Below are 12,686 nucleotides of genomic sequence, written 5' to 3' on the forward strand. Positions count from 1 at the left end.
GTACTAAGAAAAGGCTGCAGAAACATTCAAAACACCCAAATCTTAACACAGCACAACAAAACTTAAAAACTGATTCACTGCAATTGACTCAGCTCTATGTAAGAACCTCTCACTTGATGACGAATCTAATCAAAATGCCATCTCTATACTGTTTCAGTTGCATACATCCCCTCCTTAGATGTCTTTCTATCTGTTACAACCAGCAGCACAAACACACTGGTGCTAGCTTGGAGAGAGAAATTAAGTCCTCATCTTACAACGACAACTTTCCACGTCGCTCAAGGAGTCAATGCTTTTGATTTCCATTCAAGGCTCAACTTGATAGGTATGTCACTATAATTTGTTTTCTTGTAAAACCGAAAGGGACAATCAGAAGTCTAAGAGTATGTCTGCACTGTAGCAGTGGTAACTGGTGCCCATGTGGATTGGTAGACTGGAAGGGAGCCTGACAGGAGGTAGAACCAGAGCCAGTGACAGGTGGAAGCACCTAATTCTAGTTTTATCTCCATCCTCCTCCCTACTGGAGGACAACAATGAGGTAACACTGAGACTGAGAAGGAGGAAGCTGGTAGAAAGGTGAGGAGTTTGCGAATGAGTACCCCATGCACCCTAATGGGCCAGTGTTTATTACAGACTCAACCTAGCATAGCAGCCATTTCCCCCGCCCAGGGAACCCTAACAATATCACTTTGCTAAAGTGGGCTAGGTAGAAATTCACTAACGGCAACTTCATTAAACTACAATGCCCAGAATTCTTTGGGGAAAGCTGTGACAATTAAATCCACATAATATCAGTATAAATGAATAGGTGAAGGCAGAAATTCTAATTTGATTTGGATACAGCACCCGAGACGAGGCACATACGGAAAAGGGATGGGAGGAAATGGCTATAAGGGAAGGTCGTTTTGAAAATGCCCGTGAATCCAGTTGTGGCCTGGCTGGTAATATTTCTCCTCAGAGAGAGGGGTCTAGTCCACGCATAGGCAAACTCGGCCCTCCAGATGTTTTGGGACTACAACTCCCATCATCCCTTGCTAACAGGACCGGTGGTCAGGGATGATGGGAGTTGTAGTCCCAAAACATCTGGGGAGCCGAGTTTGCCTATGCCTGGTCTAGTCTCCAAGTCTTCTGGCTGTTGGAGGGGGGTTATCATGTGGAAGGAAGTGTGATAAAGTATGGGAGTAATTTCTGGGCTGCATTCCACACAGTAAAGTGCAGTAAATTGTACTGATGTTGTAAAACATGACATTTACCTAGTGGTTGCTGCATCTTAGAACTCTTAAATGCCCAGGGCTCTATATATCAGGGTACTTCTGCCTGACAAATGTGAACTGATTTTAGAGAAATACAACCAACATAGGTTCCCCCAAGGAACTCTTGCAAGCTGTGCTTTAGTGAGCTCTCCGGGTATACTATGTTCTTAATCCCCAAACAGAACAAAAAATCCCAAGTGTTTCTTAGGCAGAGTCATAATTGTCCAGCCAATTTAGGCTTATGGTGGTCAATTTCTTTCTCCCCGCCCCTTTGACTTAGCATCAGCTCTACAGCCCACAAATGCCTGGAGGGTAGACTTTTGATTGCACCCTCCAAAAGCCAGGTGCAGGTGATAAAGCGTATATTGCTGATGAAACACTTGCCGGAGGAAGGAGTATAAGCTTCACAGTGAAAAGAAAATTCATTAAAACAAAAAGCAAAAAAAAGTACAAATGGAGCTCTGTTCTGAATTGATGTGAAGTGGGGTGGTAGGGAAAGGGGAACAAAGGGGACCTGAGGCATTTGTAAGGAGATGGATAGACAGCAAAACCAATAAAGAGATGTTGTAGAAGACTGGGGAGGCTGCTGAAAAGACGAGGCAACCAAATATAGAACATATGCTAAGACAGGGATAGGGAATTGGTGGCCCTCCAGATGTTGTTGGACGGCAGATCCCATCATCCCCTGACTATCAACCGTATAGGGATGGGAATTATCATCAGTGTACCCGTGTCACCTTGCTCCAAAATTCCTAATGGCTGCTTCTGACAGCTTCATGTGGATGCTAAATAGCAATGGAGACAATATACTGCCCTGCAGCAACCCATAGCTCAAGAGCCAAGGGGCTGAGAAGCACTCATCCAGTGCTACTTTCTGGAACTGACCCTGGAGCAAAGACTGAAGCTACTGCAGAACAGTGCCCTCAAAAGCCATCTCCTGTAGGTGGTCCAGGAGGATACCATGGTCAATGGTATCAAAAGCTGATGAGAAAGCAACAGGATTGCATTCCGCCCTCTCCCTATAGTGGTCATCCATCAGGGCAACCAAGGCAGATTCTGCCCTGAACCTGGGTTTAAACCCAGACCGAAATGGGTCTAGATAATCAGTTTTCCCCCGGAATTGCCGCAACCCTGTCAGGTACTGTGCTCAAAAAGGAAGTGTTTGTGACGGGGTGGGCATTTTCACCCCCTTCAAAGTGGTTGCTACTTGCCCCCCTTCATGCAGAGACATATTCACTGCAGCCTGAACCCACCCAGTCATGCCACTTAGGCTAGCTTTAGTCAGCAATTGAAGGCAGGGGTTCAAAGGGCATGTCATTGTGTGCATACACATAAGTACCTTGTCAACAACCTCAGACTGCGAAAACTGAAACTGATCTCATGAAACATGACTTGATGGAGCATTAAAAAACAAAACACCTTACTTGGGACTGACTGTATCAGTCCTGGTATCTAGCTTGCTACTGAGATGAGCGGCTGTGTTCTCAAGCAATTCCCAGTGAGTCTCTGAGGTGTGCCGGGCTCCATCCAGGTGTCAACAGCCTATGGATATATGATGTCACATACAGTGGTACTTCGCGTTACAAACACCTCAGGTTACAAACTCTGCCATTAGTTAAAGTGGTACCTCAGGTTAAGAACAGTTTTGGGTTAAGAACAGACCTCCAGAACGAATTAAGTTCGTAACCTGAGGTACCACTGTAAAGGGAAGACGAGCAGGGCTTGGCTAAAACACCCTCACAGGCCAAATGGAGAGGCCTTACAGACCTCTTTAGGCCTGTGGACCTGAGATTCCTCACTCCTACCAAAGAGTGTCCATTGTAGGACTGCACCAAGGTCTCCAAGACTCATCTTTCCTAGTCTCAGCCAGTGTTCCCTTTCTTTGGCTCACATTGGCTCCATATCAAGTCAAGCAGCTGCAAAAACAGATTAATTTTTATGAAGGAAATGAATAGGGGGTGAGGGAGAAGCTGCATCAAGGCAATCAAAACTGGAGAGTGGAATGGAATCTATTAAACAAAAATTGTTTACAGTTGCTGCAACTTTGGCATATTTCTTTGTCATGCTTGTAAAAAAACCCCAATGTTTGTATAAATGAGTTTCAACTTTGTGACTTTGAACAGCGACCGCAGGAGTTAATCGCCATGTTTGCCTTTGGAATCCTTATGTCACGTCTAAGCCCGCCGGAGTCCTGGAGGGCCATTCAGACAGTGTAATCGCCGTCCGGTTCATTACTGAGCGCAAACTGCTCTTCAGCTTTGGAAAGGATAAGGTGAGCTTGGGAAGGGCCTGAGAAGCGGAGATCGTTAGTCTTCCTCTAGGCAACGCTCCGGTTAAGAACATGGAACCCAGAAGGGCACTAGTTTTGAGTTTCTCAATCCAGCAGCTGCTCCACTTTGTAGTGTTCATGACTAAGTCTACTTAACATGGGTAGAAATGGTCTCATCCTTGGAAGGCTCTAAGCAAAACGAAGCTTCTAAGACAGGGGTGGGGAACCTTAGGTTTGGGAGCCATATGCAGCCTTTCAAGCCCTTCTATCTGGTTCTCAAGACTCTCTCTCCACCCCTCCTTCCCTAGCCACATCCACTCCCCTCAGGCAACACCCCTCACCAACATTGCTCTTCTTGAGTAGTTTTTGTGCATGTAGAAAACAGCTTATTGTATAAAGGTAAATTTTACATTTGTTGATCTGCACACTTTTGATGCTGGTCCCACCCAGTACTGAGAAACGTTCCCCTCACGTGCGCTAATATATGAAGGAGGCAGCTGGCCATATGAGTTCCATCCTGCTTCTCTCCTAAGATGAGAGCAGATTCACATCTCAAGTGAAAAAGGAGTGTTTCCTTTTCTTTATGGGCTGTTACCAGGAATTAAGTCCACTTAGTATCTCTCAGGTCTTCTTCTTCTTCTTCTTCTTCTTCTTCTTCTTCTTCTTCTTCTTCTTCTTCTCCTCCTCCTCCTCCTCCTCCTCCTCCTCCTCCTCCTCCTCCTTGCCTCTTGAGACTCTCTGGTTAGCTATTCATTGCCAATTTTCTCTGTCCTGCTCCCCACCTCCTCTCAATTCTCTTTGAAGGGCTACTTCAACAGCCAGTTCCCCAAGGTTAAAGAACACACCATCTCCCGTGGTTGTATTAAATGGAGTCATCTCTTTAGCACAATGAGTTCTACCTGAGCGATGGGACTTCCTCTCCTTCTCCTCTTCCTGCCCCCCAAATCTGCTCCATATGGTTGCAGGAACCCCTAGAACACATTTGTGGGGCACAAAGGGAGAGGAAAGGGGGAGAAAGTCCCATTGTATAGGCAGAAGTCTTTTCTTTGCATCAACTGGACAACTTCATTGGGCGTCAACTCCTGGATTCTACCTTCGGCCTCCAGCCCACCTTTAGCTAGGCTCTCTTCCTTTCTGGTCTTGAGTTGCAATGGCCTTCATTTCACTGTTTCTCACAGCTATGGCAAATCCCCTTCCCCATTTGCTGCAGCTGCCACCAGCTGGACCTGTTCTCTCTCCAATCCACTCCAGTCTCTTCATCCTTAGGGATGCTGCCCTGAGGAATGTCTAGCCACAACCACAATGACATTTATTTTAATACCTTATGAAATAACGAGACACCTCTCCATTGAATCTTGTGTTTTGTTTCACTGAAATATCTAGAATGCAAGTCAGCTTTTGCTGCCATTTTAAAAAACAACTTATCGACATTTATCAAAATTTTATTGCCACATTTTTACTGGCTCTGGATCAGTTATTTCCATTCCAGGAAAAGCTTCACCTGCTGCATTGGTGTGAGGCTGTTTTTAAATGCACAGAAGCAGGGCGAGTGGGAAAGTTTTGGACCTTAAGCTAAGGTCCTTCATTAGTTATGTTTCTCATGCCAATCTGAGCCTGCAGCCTTGATTTGTGTCCAGTTAACATGTCCTTAAAAAACCCCACAAAAATCTATTTCCCTGCCACTAAGCCTCTTAATACATTCTGTGACCATTGTTTTGCCTGTAGTGATTTAGCCCCCCCCCCTTTTAAGGGTTTAGCCCTTATTTTACTGCCTTTTAGCATTCTTGACATTAACATGAATCTGTTTCACTTTGATGGATGAATGGGCACCTGAGCTAGTAGAGTTTATTTACGTGCAAACCTCCTGCTCTGCTAGAGCAACCGCCAACATACTGCCAGCCAACCCAAATGACACATCTGCTACACAGTGCCATGTAGGACAAGGGCTGGAATAAGAAAAGATAAAAAGGCTTCCTTTGCTGAAAGCCTTGGTTTGACAGCTCAGGAAGAAAAGAAATATAGGCGTCCATGATTAGCTTGCACTTCACATCAGATAAGGCCTTGATTTGGGGAGAAAACAACTATTAATTTTAATTTGGTTGCATCCTCATAAGGAAACTAGGATTTCTTTCAGTCCAGGGATTTAAGAGTAATGATTTCTAAGAGGTTTTCCTGTGGGGGTAGAAATGACCAGTGGGAAGTTTAGTAAACAGTGCATGAAATGACGTTGTCAAATAGTAGTCTGTGGCTGTTGAATTCAGCATCACCACTCATGGAGTTTATCTCATGTGAGGTAGGTTAGGCTTAGAGACTGTGATTGGCAGGAGGTCACGATGTGGGGCTTCCATTGATGTACCCTCCAAATGTCCCAATTTTCTAGTCCTGGAATTATGAAAGCCATTCTGGCTCCTGATTTGATCCTGGAATGTCCCGATTTCCCCTGACAGCACTGCCACCGAGTTCAGGTAGAAGACGCCACCACCACTGAGGCCCATCCCTGCATGACGTGCTAGCTCTGAGGGGCAGGCAGAGGGCAGGGCCACCCTGGGCGGGAATAAAGGGGGAGTGGAGGGCATCCCATTGGTGTAGCTGTGATGGCACTCAGCCTTATTCGGATAGGAAATGCTCCGTGGGGAGGCACAAAAATGGGGGTTTGGGGGGGTTCAATTGGGAGGGGAGTGATAACTCCTAGTGGGGTGGCAGCAGAAACAGAAACATATAGATCATGCTTCGGCACTGGGGGCGGAGAGCAGGCGGGGGCGTGGCTGGTGCATGTCCTGGGGGTGTGGCGTGCCGCCTGCAGGGGCGTGGCACCCAGCGCTGGGGGGGGCAGCCACGATGGCACCCCACCGGGATCATAGTGCCGGGGGCGGTGCGCTTCCCCTGCCCCCCTCTTCCTCCGCCAGTTAGCATGCTCTCCAACAATCCTCAGATGAAAATGTCCCTATTGTTGGAGGGTATGTGGACATGTGGACAAGACGTTTGGTTCTGATTTATTCCTCTCCTCCCTACCATGCACAGGTCTTAAGGATATGGGACATTCAGCATCAGCTTTGCATCCAAAGGATTTCTGGTTCCTTCCCCAAAAGCCTAGATTTCCATTCCACGCTTTGCTTTGATGAATCCCATGGGCATCTTTTCATCTCGTTTAACAACCAATTGACATTGCTGGAGATGGAGCAAGATTCAGGCAAAAGCAGAGTTGCCAGTCACAGGAAAGCCGTTACATGCCTCCTTTACAATTCACTGCTCCAGCAGGTAAAATAAGAAAGAAAATAGAGCCCCTTTCTGTATTTGTCTGATAAGCATTTCGAACCTTTGATTCACCATTTCTTTATTGCGATTTCAGCAAGTAGAAGAGAAGCACGGTGGGGGGAGGAAACTATGTAATACAAACGTGTATTAATTGTAAGCGTTTGGTGACTTTCCTGCAAAGGATTGTGAGCATTTTGGCTTCCTAAAGAGCTTTGTTTCACAAGGGTGCCAGCGAATTCAGTATGTCTTAAGTCCATGTACTTAATCTCTGTTCAAAGATTACTTGCTGGCATTGCAAATGCCATGGACAATAAGTCCTATACTCCATGCATCCCTCTGAGCCTGCACCAAACCTACACCTTCCCATACAACTGGGATGCCCTGCATGCTTCTTGTAGGTGCCTAAGCACAGCTCAAAACTGTGAATCTATGTATGGAAGCCATTGGGGAAGGGCTAATGAGGGCAATTTGCTCTCTGTTCTATGAATAGGCTGCATAAACAGGGCTATCAATGACAACCTCCATACCAAATGAAGTTGTGAGAGGCAGGAGATGGAGGCAGGCACCATGTACAGTATTTTATTTGCTCATTCTCAAAGCAGATTTATGTAGCCACAGAGGACTTGGTTAGAGAGCTACCAAAAATGGTCTCAGGGTGTGTATTGGGAAGGGAGTTGGCAAGCATGGACACAGCCCCTAACATGAATGTGTGTATGTGTATATACATGTGTGTGTGTGTGTGTGTGTGTGCGCACGTGCAAATATATCATAAAAAAGGAACAAAAATATAAAAACAGAAATGATCTTAAACAAGACTATTTATGTACGCGTCAACAGCAGCAAGGATGCTTTTAGCCTAGAGATGGATAATAGACCAAGTACTGACCAGAGAAGAATGGCAGACCATGTTGATGAACTATGCTGGCAAAATTGACGGGAAAGATCAGAAATCAGGAAGACCAAATTTTTATTAAGGGCTGGAATAACTTTATAATGTATCTTAGAGACCAATGCAAACAGTTGAAATCATTAGCAGGAATACAATAACACTTGAAAAATAACATGAACTTTGGATACTATGGAGATGTAATAGATAGAATACAGTAAGAGATGCAGGAATAAAATTTAGAAGTGGAAACCAGGGAGGGAGGCCCAGAGGTTCGAGAGAACATTTTGGTGTCTCTCTTTCTTTCTTTCTTTCTTTCTTTCTTTCTTTCTTTCTTTTTCCTTTGGATTTGTTATGTTTGTTGTTTATAATTATTATGTAAAAACTAAATAATTTTTTTACAAAAAAGAAGAAAATATAAAAGCATCACCAGGTGACAAAAAAAATCTTAATCTAAGCATAATAATGTCCAAATAGCTATCTAAAGAGGTTATAAGCCACACATTCAAACATAGAAAGGGCAGCCATAGCTTCAGAACACTGAGCAGTATGTAGTGGATTTTTGCTCTTCCAGCTCTGTGCACCATAAGGGCTCACAATTCTGTTAGTCCCCATGCCATACGGAGTGTGTGAACATCCACAGGTTTCTCCAAGACAAGGTTAACATCAACCATTATTTCTGACCAGAAAGAAGACATCATATGTGCAGCCAGTGCAGATGTTGTAGCATAGGTGTGTCATGCTGTCAGAGGTCTACCCCCAACAGTAGTCTAGCCAATGCATGCTACACGCTGGAGTTTCTGGGTGTGGCCCATGTGCAGCCCGAAATTGCACACAGCAGTAATCCAGTTTCAAGGTTTTGCAGCCCTGCTTTGAAGTGGTCCAGTTTTTGTTGGAATTCTGCCTGGGTCAGAGGAATGTGCCACAAGCGTAGGCACCGGCAGATATTCCTGTCGACCTCCCCGCGTCTCCCAACCTCTGGTTGATAAGCAGGCGAGGTCCGGCGATTCTTCTCAGATGTATGAGAGGAACACACCGTTCTTCCTCTCTCCCCTTTGGTGTCCCCAGGGAGGGGAAAGAAGCAGACAGAAAACTATTTACATCATTTATTTCTGCCTCTTACATCAGTACAGAGAATCATGTCTGCACTCAACAACAGCAAGAATAAACTCCTCCCAAGTACATCCAGTACGGGTCATATGACACACACACACTGAGCTAACATCCGGTGCTCAGTACAGAATGGACTGCCCCTTTGTTCCCATGGCAACAGTCACAAACATCCTGTCTGGCTTTCCAACCACAAGCAGCTGGCTGAGCTGCTGGAGCCTTTGCTTGCTGCAGCATTGGTGCTTTATGGTAACATACTCCCCCTAAAGTATCAATGTGTGCTGCGAGCAAAGCGTCATCCAGAGAAGAAAACAAACAGTTGTTATATTTATAACATTCCCCTGTTGTTTCAGTTCCACCCTTGGAACTACCCGCCACTGGTTTAACCAATGTACCTCTCTGGTTGTGTGACTTCGCATTACCTCGGTTAACAACTCTCTGTTGTGCCTTTGTCTCTGACTCAGACACAGCTTCAATCTGTCCTTGGTCGTTTACAATAGCAACATATGCAAGGTTAGCAAACTCCTTTGAATACCTCTTGGGTGGTACACCCTTCGTTGCTCTCTCAGACCTACGTAAGAGGTTCTGATCCTCTGTGCTCACTGGTTCAACCTTTGGACTCTCTGGAGAACCAGTACTAAGCTTAATCAATGGTTCATCCTCCTCTTCTGAGGGTCTAGTCATTATGTGAGATTTCCTCTCAATGACTGTGACAACTGAGCTGTCTGAGCTATCGCTGTCATCATCAGTACTACTGAACTCAATAAGATCAAACTCATCATCATCAGAATCCTCTGTGGGAAATGTCTGTACTATCCGCTCTTGCTCTGGAGCACTCTCTAGGAACTTTGTGAGAATCACCTGACCAGATTCAGACAAAATTACTCTGTAGAGACCCTTTTCATAACCCACAAAAATGCCTCTGGCATTCTTTACTCCACCTGGAGCTTCTGTTCTCACATGAGACCCGAAAACCTTAAAGTAGGCAACAGAAGGTTTTCTATTGAACAGCTTCTCAAAAGGAGAAATTCCCAAGTCTGTTGAGACTTTTCTCAACCACACATGAAGATAGGACGCTAGCGATTCGGCCCAATATTCATGTGGCAAATGTGAACTCAGCAATTGCGCATTCATCCCCTTTTGCAATTCTTTGTTCACTCTAACAGAGACCCCCCTGTTCCACGCTTCTTGCGAAACTGCCACTTTGTGGTCTATCCCTTTTCCATCCAGGAACTTCTGAAACTTCTGTAACAGAAAAACTTGTTTGTCATCTGTGAAAAGACAATCAATGTTAGCATCATGCATATTTTTAACCTTGTCACAAAACTCCTGAAACTTTTCTAAAGTTTCTTGCGGTTTCTCCATCATATAAACCCAAGAATAATTAGTGAAACAATCCACACACACAAGGTAAAATCGTGCACCGCCTCTAGATGGTTCTAGAGGACCAATCACATCAGCATACACCCGCTGAAATGCTCTGTTGACCTTCTTCGTCTTAGTCACCTTCCTGGTGCTCACACTGGTCTTGGTCACCCCTGCAAGAGAGATTTCGTTAGAAACAGAGGAATTACATTTCATGTAATCACTTTGATCAAAAGTCAACAAATACAGTCCATCTTTCTCTTTGGCAGTAAGAAACAGTTCTCCATCTTTGTAGATCTTGCAGCTTTTCGCATCATAGGACAGTTTCAGTCCTTTCTTTGCAATCTGCGACACGCTCAGCAGATTAAATCTCAGTTCTGGAACCAGGTAAACATCATTTATAGTCAAGTTCAGACTCTCAAGATACACAGTCCCAATTCCAGTTGCTTCCAGCTCTTGACCGTTGGCCTGTTTCACAGTGAAGCTTTGCTTCTTCAACGTCAAAAACAGTCCTCTGTGCGGGCACATGTGAACCGTTGCGCCCGTGTCAATTATGAACGAGTTCCCAACATCTGGCGTGGTTCCTTTCGCCATCATAGCCTTTGCAGGTTTCACCTGGCACTTGGAACGGCTTTTGCCTGACGCCTCAGGCTTCGTAGAGCTGCTCTTCGCTCCTCTTGACTGGCGCGGCTTCTTACAGTTTCGCTGTAGATGCCCAGTCTGTCCACAATTGTAGCATCGGACAGCACTCAATGCTACACCATGCTTCCCAGTAGCATCATCAGTGGGGGAATTAGAACTCTGTTCTTCCCTCCCCCTGTCTTTTTCTTCCAGTGCAGCAAGTCTGTCGTGTTCATTCAGGACCACAGCACAAACTCTCTCCGCGGTCAGCTGCGCGGCCGGTAGGGAACCAAGCTGACTGGCAACAACCTTGTAGGTGCGGCTAAGGCTGTTTATCATCATGAAGCAAAACACTTCCTCCTGAAGACGGAAATTGCGTTCCACCATCTGTTGACGCAGAAACTTCATTTCTGTCAGGTGCGCTTGAACATCTCCATCAGGCGCAAGTCTCAGATTGGTCAATTTCTCAAAATACAGCAACGCTGAAGAACCAGCATCTCTCTGATGCGTTGTACGCAGCGTGTCCCATACCTCTTTCGCATTTTCTAAATGCTGAACATGCACCAACTGATCATCTGAGACACACAGAATTATAGCAGTCCTGGCCCTTACATTCCGTGATTCCCAACCTCTGGTTGGTGCTGCAGGGATGGGGTTTTCAATTACATCAAAAAGCCTCTGATTCTGCAGCAGGGCCTTCATCTTTACAGACCAAGATGAATAATTGTCATTGGTCAGGGGAGGTGGGCAAGGCAAAGCTCCTTTCTTGGCATCCATCTTGAAGCCAAGCCTCCAGCTCAGACTGTCAAACAAACTGTAAAATCCAACAGTTGTTTTTTCCTTTCTCACGCAGGAAACTGCAAATTGTTTACGCTCTTTGCACCTGGCAGCTAAACTCAGGCTGCTATCGAAAAGTCCCTTCCAAGAGCACGTAAACCTTGTAGCCAAAACATTCTCTGATTTTGTTTCGCTTTCCCAGGCTCACAGTCCAGCCCCTCTGCCAGTAACTTTCCGTTACCTAGCAACAATGCATTTCAATAGGACTTCTTATCTTAACCACAAAAATTTGTGGAATGCAGGCCTCTTCCTCCGGAGCTTTTGTTTTCTTTGAAACGCAGCTCCGTGAACCAGGGAATTAATCTTCCTGCGTTCACACTTTTAGCCCGAAATGCAGCATACCTTGAGCTCCGTTGCATGGAAAACACCTCTTCTTTCCACCAGCCGTCTGTTGAGCCTCTGGCTGTTCTCTTCCTCCTTGGAGCAGAGGAGGACAATCCACCAGCCTCTCATTCAGATGTCCGATGAATCGCAACCATCCGAAGGCTGCCACTGTTGGAATTCTGCCTGGGTCAGAGGAATGTGCCACAAGCGTAGGCACCGGCAGATATTCCTGTCGACCTCCCCGCGTCTCCCAACCTCTGGTTGATAAGCAGGCGAGGTCCGGCGATTCTTCTCAGATGTATGAGAGGAACACACCGTTCTTCCTCTCTCCCCTTTGGTGTCCCCAGGGAGGGGAAAGAAGCAGACAGAAAACTATTTACATCATTTATTTCTGCCTCTTACATCAGTACAGAGAATCATGTCTGCACTCAACAACAGCAAGAATAAACTCCTCCCAAGTACATCCAGTACGGGTCATATGACACACACACACTGAGCTAACATCCGGTGCTCAGTACAGAATGGACTGCCCCTTTGTTCCCATGGCAACAGTCACAAACATCCTGTCTGGCTTTCCAGCCACAAGCAGCTGGCTGAGCTGCTGGAGCCTTTGCTTGCTGCAGCATTGGTGCTTTATGGTAACAGTTTTATCCATCCCAGAACAAATTGCTGGTGAACAGCTGTTTCCTGCTCCCAGTGCAGCAGATGCTGCAACTGTGCATTGCTCCATCCCCAGTAACAATCCTAAGAACTAGCAAAATTAATA

At 45.7% G+C, this 12,686-nt stretch overlaps 1 protein-coding gene across 1 annotated transcript in view; it reads left to right on the top strand.

Annotated features, from left to right (window-relative positions):
* Positions 1 to 12,686, top strand: part of WDR49 (WD repeat domain 49) — a 101,943-nt gene that overhangs the window by 27,601 nt on the left and 61,656 nt on the right. The window contains exons 6-8 of the mRNA XM_081007834.1: positions 158 to 325; positions 3,377 to 3,525; positions 6,544 to 6,780. Of these exons, the coding sequence (XP_080863960.1) occupies positions 158 to 325; positions 3,377 to 3,525; positions 6,544 to 6,780 (554 nt within the window). The remainder of the gene's footprint in view (positions 1 to 157; positions 326 to 3,376; positions 3,526 to 6,543; positions 6,781 to 12,686) is intronic.

This window comes from Podarcis pityusensis, assembly GCF_964106645.2.
Source record: "Podarcis pityusensis genome assembly, chromosome: 5".
Lineage (NCBI taxonomy): Eukaryota > Metazoa > Chordata > Lepidosauria > Squamata > Lacertidae > Podarcis > Podarcis pityusensis.